General features: G+C 49.2%; 1 protein-coding gene across 1 annotated transcript; it reads left to right on the forward strand.

The window, feature by feature from the left end:
- Positions 1 to 1,978: 1,978 nt before the first annotated feature.
- Positions 1,979 to 7,295, forward strand: LOC147916224 (uncharacterized). The gene is given in 6 exon segments (XM_087434933.1): positions 1,979 to 2,316; positions 2,361 to 3,226; positions 3,229 to 3,552; positions 3,555 to 5,054; positions 5,057 to 5,461; positions 6,675 to 7,295. Coding segments are annotated over 6 exon segments (3,780 nt in total). The 3' UTR covers positions 7,022 to 7,295.
- Positions 7,296 to 10,367: the final 3,072 nt, after the last annotated feature.

Raw genomic sequence — 10,367 nt, forward strand, 5'->3', positions numbered from 1 at the left:
AGAAGACTTTTCCATTACCAGGTGAATATGGCCTCTGGGAACTCTGGATTTTCATCTTCTCATTTAAAGTTTCCAGTAGAGACATCCATACATCAGCCCCAGGGAAAGACTATAATTGATCCTACTGAGGTCTATGCCCACGATTTAAAGTCGTTGTTGTTCCCAGGGGCATACGCTATGCCAAGCATCAGAGGGAAGGGGTCTAATATCAGGACATGTGGAAAGGAAAATGCTGTCAGACAGATTTAAAGCAATAGTTCCCACAGTCCCCTGGAATAGTTACTTATAGTTGATGAGTGCTCTAATGGGGCAAATACAGAGAGCTTAATGAGTACTTAGGAGGATCACTGACCAGATAGAAAAGCTTCCTGAAGAAAGTAACATTTAAAACTGAGCCCATACGGATGAGTATGTGTTAGATATGTGAGGAAATGTTAAGAGTGTTCCCAACAAAGACAAAGATGTGGAATGCCTGGAGTCCTTCTGCCGGGGGAGAGAGGAAGTGAGGAGGGAGTGAGAGAGAGAATGAGCAACAGAGACAGATACACAGAGAGAGACAGAGACAGAGTGAGTATAAGAGAGAAAGACAGAGAGAGAGAGGGCAAGCGAGAGAGAAAGAAGGAGCCTGTGTGACTCAGGCTGGAATTTACTAGGTTCATCTGATTGACCACTTCCATGCTGGATGAGGCATTTTTGTTGCAGCTATACTGAAACTAATAGGAATCATCTGGGTTTATGGAGGAAACAGAATCGTTGAAGATGTAGAAATGATGACTGGAGCAGAGGTGGATATTCTGGCTATGGTGGGGAGCTTGCTGGTCTTTCATTATGTTTATCCTTTTGATTGCAATTTTTATCTGGTCACTAGTGAAATTTCAAAGACCTGATTGTGCCAAAATCCCATACCCTAACGGACGAGCTGCTCTAGGCTGATGTATGATTATTTTCTGCAATATTTGCATTCCAATTATGGCTATCATAAAAATAATTCAGGCTAAAGGAAACATCTTTTGAAGGAAGTAAAAATTATATTAAAAAGTTACTACCTTAGAGACGGGCACCTCCACACCCTAAGGATTCCTGGTATAAGGGGGAACGTTTATCGATCCTGACTGACTCTATTCATGGAAGACTTGCCCTAAACTGTTCGGGGAAAAATTGAGAACAAGAGAGTGCTCCAGAGGGATAAGTTTGGGAGGGTCGGGGTGGAGGGGGTCCAGATGGGGACGCATGTGTGTAACCTGATAATCGCTTCGCGCCATAGCAATTCACGCCATAAAATATAACTGTTTAAATGTTTTAAATTGGCCAATCATGTAAGACTGCGCCAACCTTTTCCCGCTTTGTGCTCCCAAACCCTATATAAGAATTTGCCCTTTAAGGTCCGGGGTCGACTCCTCTGTCTCCTGCGAGAGATACGTGTCGACCCGGAGCTCCGCTTAATAAACCTCTTGCGTTTGCATCAAGCTTGGTCTTCTGTGTCTGTGGGTCCGCGCCTTCCCGCGACTGGAGTTGGGATTTCCTTTTTTGGGATCCTACATTTGGGGGCTCGTCCGGGATCTACGCGGTCACCCCAGACTCCGAAGACCCCTTGGAGGTAAGCCTGAGTGACTGGGTGTGTGAGTGTGTGCGGCGCAGCGAAGCATTGTTTTGGTTTCGGTATCAGGGCAGCCGCCGCTTCGGGCCGTGAGGACTGAGCGGCTGCAGTGGCAGACGTGCTGGGAACTGCAGGCTGCAACCCTGGGGGACGCCGTAAGGGACAAGGGGAGTCGGGAAAGCCTGACCACCCCTCTTCAGGTGGAAAGAGAAACGACACTCTTTTTCCTAGGGAGGGCACAAAAGTCCCTCCCGTCTGAAACCGCTTTCGGTTGGCTCATAGAGACGCCAATCGGGCGGAGTTGTCTGTGTTTTGTTGTGTCCTTGGTGTTTGTCCTGTTTTTGTTTATCGCGTGGACCTCGTCTTACGGAATCTTACGGAATGGGACAGACTATGACGACCCCCCTCTCCTTGACCTTAGACCATTGGACTGAAGTGAGAGCGAGGGCGCGCGACCTGTCAGTAGAAGTAAAGAAGGGACGCTGGCAGACCTTTTGTGCCTCCGAGTGGCCCATCCTCGATGTGGGATGGCCTCCCGAGGGGACATTTGATTTAACTATCATTTTTGCAGTAAGGACTATTGTTTTCCAGGAAGGACCGAGGTCCCATCCTGACCAACAACCATATATCACGGTGTGGCAGGATCTGGTGCAGAACCCACTCCCGTGGGTTAAGCCATAGGTAAAAGCAGAAAAACTAAGCCCCCGAGTCCTGGTGCTGCAGGATGCGGAGACACGGCAAAAATCGAGATCAACTCGAACAGCGGAGTCAGAGACCCCCTCGCCCCCCCCCCCGGGGTCTACCCTGAGATTGAGCTTCCCCCCGAGTGGCCCCCTTCCTCTCCTCCCCCTTACCCCTCCCCCGCTCCAGGATCACAGTCAGGGCAGAGGACAACTGGCTCGGGTCCCTCCGCAGGAACCCGAAGCCGCCGCGGAGCCACTCCGGACGGGCCTGATACCACGGTGGCGCTCCCGTTAAGAGAGTACGGGGCTCCTGCGGGACCCAACCAGCTGTCACCCCTCCAGTACTGGCCTTTCTCTTCCTCAGACCTGTATAACTGGAAGAATAACCATCCTCCCTTTTCAGATAACCCCGCCGGATTAACCGCCCTGATAGAGTCTTTGATGTTCTCCCATCAGCCCACTTGAGATGACTGTCAACAGCTCTTACAGGCACTCTTCACCACGGAGGAGAGAGAGAGGGTCTCGCAGGAAGCGAGAAAGAACATCCGAGGCACCAACGGGCAGCCGGCAACGGCAGCCGAGGCGGAAGAAGGGTTTCCGCACAATCGACCCGACTGGGACTACGGCACGGCTGAAGGTAGGGAGCGGCTGTCCGTTTACCGCCGGGCTCTGGTGGCGGGTCTCCGAGGAGCCGCAAGGCGGCCCACCAATTTGGCTAAGGTAAGAGAGGTTCAGCAAGGACCCACTGAACCCCCCTCCGTTTTTCTGGAGCGATTGATGGAGGCTGATCGCAGGTATACGCCCTTTGATCCGTCCTCGGAAGGGCAGAAGGCCTCTGTCATTATGGCCTTTATTGGACAGTCAGCCCCAGATATAAAGAGGAGATTGCAAAGGCTAGAGGGGCTACAAGACTACGACCTGCGGGACATAATAAAAGAGGCCGAAAAGTGTATCATAAAAGAGAGAATGAAGAGGAAAAGCGGGAAAGAGAGAAAAGGGAGGCTGAGGAGAGGGAAGACAGGAGAGACAGGAGACGGGAAAAAATAAATTTAACTAAAATACTGGCAGCAGTGATAAGAAAAAAAAAAAAAAAAAAGGGAGTCGACAGGGCCAGATCACAGTCAGGGAACCTGGGCAGCGCCCCACGACCGGGCTCACGCAGACGGCAACCCTTGGACAAGGACCAATGTGCCTATTGTAAGGAGAGAGGACACTGGGCAAGAGAATGCCCCAAAAAAAGGGCCACACCCAAGGTGTTGTCTTTAGGAGAGGACGAAAAATAGCGGGGAGGACCCCTATGAGTTTTCTGATTGATACTGGAGCTGAGTATTCAGTACTGAAGCAACCTTTAGGGAAATTAAAAACTAAAAAGACTCTGGTTGTTGGAGCCACTGGGCAGAAACAATACTCATGGACCAATTCCCGGACAGTAGAGTTGGGGAAAGGAAAGGTGTCTCAGTCCTTCCTAGTGATTCCTGAATGCCCGACCCCATTGCTAGGTCGAGACCTTTTAACCAAGCTGAAAGCTCAAATAGATTTTGCTCAACCTCGGCCTACAGTATCCTGGTCCGCACCTACCACCATGATATTGGCCCTGGAGCTAGAGGAAGAATATCGGCTCCATCAGCAGCCTAAGCCTAGAGCTCTGCTCAATATCAATAAGTGGCTGACCGATTTTCCAACGGCATGGGCTGAAACCGGGGGACTGGGGATGGCTGTGGGAATTCCCCCAGTCATGATAGATCTCAAGGCTGGAACCCTCCTGATAAGGGTGCGCCAATACCCGATAAGCAAAGAAGCCAGAGAGGGAATCCGCCCCCATATTCAGAGGCTGCTCCAACAAGGAATCTTAGTTCCTTGCCAGTCCCCTTGGAACACCCCCCTCCTGCCTGTAAAGAAGCCTGGAACTAATGATTATAGGCTGGTCCAGGATTTGAGAGAGGTAAATAAAAGAGTGCAGGATTTACACCCTACCGTGCCAAACCCATATAACCTACTCAGCTCCCTCCCCCCATCGCGAAAATGGTACACTGTCTTGGACCTGAAAGATGCATTCTTCTGCCTACGGTTTCACCCAAAAAGCCAATTACTTTTTGCTTTCAAGTGGCGCGACCCTGATATGGGGATCGTTGGACAACTGACTTGGACGAGACTACCTCAAGGTTTTAAAAATTCCCCTACCCTGTTTGATGAAGCCCTCCACAGGGACTTGGCTGATTATAGGGTTAAAAACCCTCAAGTGACTCTTTTACAGTATGTGGATGATCTACTATTGGCGGCGGAAACCCCGGGAGATTGTAAGAAAGGAACCAGGCGCCTCCTGGCCGAGTTGGGTGAGTTGGGATACTGGGCGTCGAGAAAGAAGGCACAGTTGTGCCAGGAAGAGGTAGTCTACTTAGGCTACACACTAAAGGACGGCCAACGGTGGTTAACCGACGCACAGAAAAAGACTGTGACCCAGATTCCTGCCCCAACCTCCGCTCGCCAGGTAAGGGAATTCCTGGAGACAGCCGGCTTCTGCCGATTGTGGATCCCTGGGTTTGCTACCCTAGCTGCTCCACTGTACCCATTGACTAAAGAAAGTGGAAACTTTGTCTGGACTTTAGAGCACCAGAAGGCTTTTGAGACTCTAAAACGGGCATTATTAGAAGCACCCGTGTTGGCCCTACCAGACTTGACCAAGCCTTTCACCTTGTATGTAGATGAAAGAAAGGGAATCGCCCGGGGAGTCCTAACTCAAGCCCTTGGGCCCTGAAAGCGCCCGGTCGCATATTTATCAAAAAACTGGACCCGGTAGCCAGTGGATGGCCCTCCTGCTTAAGGGCGATCGCAGCCACCGCCCAGCTGGTGAAAGATGCAGATAAGCTAACTCTGGGCCAACAGATAACTGTAGTAGCCCCCCATGCCTTAGAAAGCATTATCAGACAGCCTCCAGATCGATGGATGACTAACGCCCGGATGACTCACTACCAAAGTCTGCTCCTAACTGAAAGAATCCCCTTTGCCCCACTGGCCATCTTAAACCCGGCCACACTGCTGCCCGAAAGGGATGACGAAATACCCGTTCACCAATGCGGCGACATCCTGGCATCAGAGATGGGGACCCGACCCGATCTGCCAGATAAGCCATGGGCTGGGGCCCCTAATTGGTACACCGACAACAGTAGCTTTATGGCAGAAGGTAAGAGGATGGCTGGGGCCGCCGTGGTAAACGGGGAAAAAACTCTGTGGGCAAGCAGCTTGCCGGAAGGGACTTCTACACAAAAGGCTGAGCTTATCGCCCTGACACAGGCGTTAAGGTTAGCTGAGAATAAGACTGTAAATATATACACGGACAGCAGGTATGCCTTTGCTACTGCCCATGTCCATGGGGCTATTTATAAACAAAGAGGGCTGCTTACCTCGGCCGGAAAAGATATCAAAAATAAAAAAGAGACCCTGGGCCTCCTAGAGGCTATACATTTGCCTAAAAAGGTGGCAATCATCCATTGCCCAGGTCATCAGAAAGACACCGACCCCATAACTCAAGGGAACCGCCTAGCGGACTTGGAAGCCAAGCGGGCGGCACTAGGACCTATGGTCCTGACTCTCCAGGAAGCTAAGGTCAACAAAACTGACTCCGATGGGGAACTAACTAAAGAAGAGAAAGTCCTTTCCGTTGCAGAGGGGCGAAAATATCTATCACATCTACACCGGCTAACCCACTTAAGCCCTCAGAAACTAATTAAAATTATTGAGGCCTCCCCGTACCAGGTACCAGATTTGAGGAAGACGGCTGAAGAAATTTATAAGGATTGTAGAGCTTGCGCTCTCACAAATGCTGCAGTTACCAAATACCGCACTGGACACAGACTCCGGGGAGACAGGCCCGGAACCTATTGGGAAATAGACTTTACTGAAATCAAACCGGCCCGGTATGGAAATAAGTATCTTCTAGTATTTGTAGATACCTTCTCGGGATGGGTAGAGGCTTTCCCCACCCGAAAAGAGACTGCCTCTGTAGTAGCCAAGAAGATATTGGAAGAAATCCTCCCGAGATTCAGGATCCCAAAGGTAATTGGATCTGACAATGGTCCTGCATTCGGCCCAGGTAAGTCAGGGACTGGCCAGTCAACTGGGGATCAATTGGAAATTACATTGTGCTTATAGACCCCAGAGCTCAGGCCAGGTAGAGAAGATAAATAGAACAATTAAAGAGACCCTAACTAAATTGTCCATAGAGACCGGCGGTGATGACTGGACAGCCCTCCTGCCCTTTGCCCTGTTCCGCGCCCGGAACACCCCACAAGGGCCCTTAAAACTTACACCCTTTGAGATTCTCTATGGAACCCCTCCCCCCTTGGCACAAATAGGGATACATGACCCTGACATTATACCTTCTATACCTTTGTCAGCCCGCTTGAAAGCACTTGAGGCCGTCAGGCGCGACATCTGGAACCAGCTAAAAGAGGCCTACCAGCCTGGTGATCTGCTCATCCCGCACCAATTCCAGGTCGGGGATTCTGTCCTTGTGAGACGACATCGGACGGGGTCACTAGAGCCACGCTGGAAAGGGCCCTACGTAGTGCTCCTCACCACGCCCACAGCAGTCAAGGTGGATGGTATAACCTTTTGGGTTCACGCCACACACATAAAGAAGGCACCCCAGAATGCAGCAGATCTCTGGAAGGTGGAAAAGACTGATAACCCTCTTAAGTTGCGTTTGCGTCGTGGGAACAGCGAACAGCTTGTCCAATCCTAACCCCCACGCTCCTCAACTGCTCACGTGGCAAGTCGTCTCCCAGGTAGGAGAGATAACCTGGTCAACCAGGAAAACTGCCCCCCTTTGGACCTGGTGGCCAGATCTGCACCCCGACCTTTGCAAACTGGTCATTGGCGCCCCCGATTGGGACCTAGAAGGGTATACAGATGACGGCAAGGCCCCTTCCCTCCTATCCCCTCCGGGACGCCCTGGATTGGATCCCTTTCAGACCGGAGGGTGCGGCACTTCCGACCGCCGGAGTATGTTAAGGACAGTGCCCTTTTACGTGTGCCCTGGTTACCACAGACCTCGCTCAATTAACTCCTGGTGCGGGGGAAAAGGAGAATTCTACTGCAAGAGCTGGGGATGTGAGACCAGTGGGACCACCTATTGGAAACCCTCCTCCTCTTGGGATTTAATCAGAGTTAGAGTAAATTACAGCCATAAGTCAGTATGGCCAAGACCAGAATGGACCCAGGCACCAGAATGTAAAACCTGGTGCCATCCCTTATCCATTCAGTTCACAGAAAAAGGGAAGGCAATTAAAACCTGGACCGGAAATGGCCATTCTTGGGGAATAAGACTATACAAAGGACGATATGATGATGGTCTGACCTTCTCTATTAGATTAAAAATAGAACCCCCCGCCAGCAGACCAATAGGGCCAAACGGGGTCCTAGCCGATCGGAGGCCCCCTCTGTCCCAAAAATCCCCCACCAGCAGACCGATAGGGTTAAATAGCCCCAAACCCCCCCAGGCAAAGTCCACAACCCTAAATGGGACCATAGATATGGTCACCAGATCTGCCCTGCGGCCACCATCTACGCCACCTCCCGCAGTACCTACTGGGCAAAGATGGCACAGACTGTTTAACTTAGTACGGGGAGCTTACTACGCCTTAAATGACTCCAACCCTGAAATGACTGAATCATGCTGGCTATGCCTAGCGGTCAGCCCCCCTTATTATGAAGGAATTGCCACCGTGGGGGTCTATAATAACACCACGGACCACACGACTTGTCTTTGGGGCAAAGAAGGGCGGCTAACCCTAACGGATGTGTCGGGGACCGGTTCAGGACTATGCTTAGGGAAAATTTCCCCGGGCTACCAGGCTCTATATAATAAGACTGAAGTCAGCCTTCCGACCACTCCTGGTTATTTTTTGATACCAGGGCCCAATAGGTGATGGGCCTGCACCACGGGCCTGACCCCCTGCATCTCAACTGGCGTATTCAATTCGTCACAAGATTTTTGCGTGCTTGTGCAGTTGGTGCCTAGAATTTATTATCATACTGCCAATAGTTTCGAAGATGAATTTGACCAGAGATCCAGATTATGGAGAAGAGAACCAGTATCCCTCACCCTGGCTGTACTCCTGGGACTGGGAGTTGCCGCGGGCGTAGGGACTGGCACTACGGCCTTAGTCACAGGAGAAAGGGGATTAACTGCCTTGAGCAATGCTATAGATAAAGACCTCAGGACCTTAGAACAGTCCATCTCTAAACTAGAAGAGTCCCTCACCTCCCTGTCTGAAGTAGTGCTCCAGAATAGAAGAGGATTAGATCTGCTGTTTTTGAGAGATGGAGGACTTTGTGCGGCCCTTAAAGAAGACTGCTGTTTCTATGCAGATCACACAGGGGTAGTCCGAGATTCAATGCAAAGATTAAAGAAAAGATTAGACATGAGGCAGCGAAGCAGGGAGGCGCAACAGAGCTGGTTTGAATCCTGGTTCACTAAGTCCCCCTGGATGACGACCTTACTCTCCTCCCTAGCAGGACCCTTGCTGATTCTTTGTCTACTCTTAGTTTTCGGACCGTGTGTTTTCAATAGAATTACTGCTTTTATAAGAAAAAGGGTCAATGCAGTGCATGCTATGATGCTCCAACGCCATTACCAAGCTCTCCCACGCAATGAGCCACTGATAGTAGACACCGAAAACTAAGTTCTAAGATTAGAACTAGGGACAAAAGAAGAAGTGGGGAATGAAGGAAGTAAAAATTATATTAAAAAGTTACTACCTTAGAGACAGGCACCTCCACGCCCTAAGGATTCCTGGTATAAGGGGGAACGTTTATCGATCCTGACTGACTCTATTCATGGAAGACTTGCCCTAAACTGTTCGGGGAAAAATTGAGAACAAGAGAGTGCTCCAGAGGGATAAGTTTGGGAGGGTCGGGGTGGAGGGGGTCCAGATGGGGACGCGTGTGTGTAACCTGATAATCGCTTCGCGCCATAGCAATTCGCGCCATAAAATGTAACTGTTTAAATGTTTTAAATTGGCCAATCATGTAAGACTGCGCCAACCTTTTCCCGCTTTGTGCTCCCAAACCCTATATAAGAATTTGCCCTTTAAGGTCCGGGGTCGACTCCTCTGTCTCCTGCGAGAGATACGTGTCGACCCGGAGCTCCGCTTAATAAACCTCTTGCGTTTGCATCAAGCTCGGTCTTCTGTGTCTGTGGGTCCGCGCCTTCCCACGACTGGAGTTGGGATTTCCTTTTTTGGGATCCTACACTTTCAATGCATTGTGAGCTGCTGCAGACCAGCTTCCAATTGGGGTCCAAATCTGAGTCAACATCACAGGGGGAGATATAAAGGCATGGTAGATCCTGAAAAAGAGACTGACCATGAAATACCTACTGTTAATGCTAGTAGAAAGGCAGAATGAAATCTCACCTTACACCACATACAAAGTTGTACACCAGGTGGATTAAAGACCTAATTATGAAAGGCATATATACATACATATATAGTCGTGTTGCTTAATGACGGGGATATGTTCTGAGATATGTGTCTTTAGGTGATTTTGTCAATATGTCAACATCATAAAGTGTATGTACACAAACCTAGGTGGTATAGCCTCCTACATACCTAGGCTATACGGTGCTAATCTTATTGGACCATCATCGTATATGTGGTTCATTGTTGACCAAAATGTTGTTATGCAGTGCATGACTGTTTGTGTATATATATAAATACATATATATACACACACACAAACACACATACATACCTATTTTATCCTTTAATAGAAAAAAATGTAGGAGAACATCATTTTAAATGAAAGGCAAAGAAGAACTTTTTAGAGAAAACTTGGAAGCACAAAGTAAAAAAATTATGAATTTGAGTACATTAAAATTAAAAACTTTGGTTAAGATATATACTAACTGAACAGACACACATGCACAACTATATACATATACATTTTGGCTCTCAGATGTAAAGGTTTGAATAAATAATATTTCTCAGCTCAGTGTAAGTTATCACATGTGTCAATTCAAGGCCCCTTTATTTATTCATTTATTTGCTTTTTTGCTTATTTTCCACCTTTAATTCTCCTTCCGTCCT

The sequence above is a fragment of the Ceratotherium simum genome, chromosome 9 (assembly GCF_057802395.1).
Source record: "Ceratotherium simum simum isolate JZ-2026a chromosome 9, ASM5780239v1, whole genome shotgun sequence".
Lineage (NCBI taxonomy): Eukaryota > Metazoa > Chordata > Mammalia > Perissodactyla > Rhinocerotidae > Ceratotherium > Ceratotherium simum.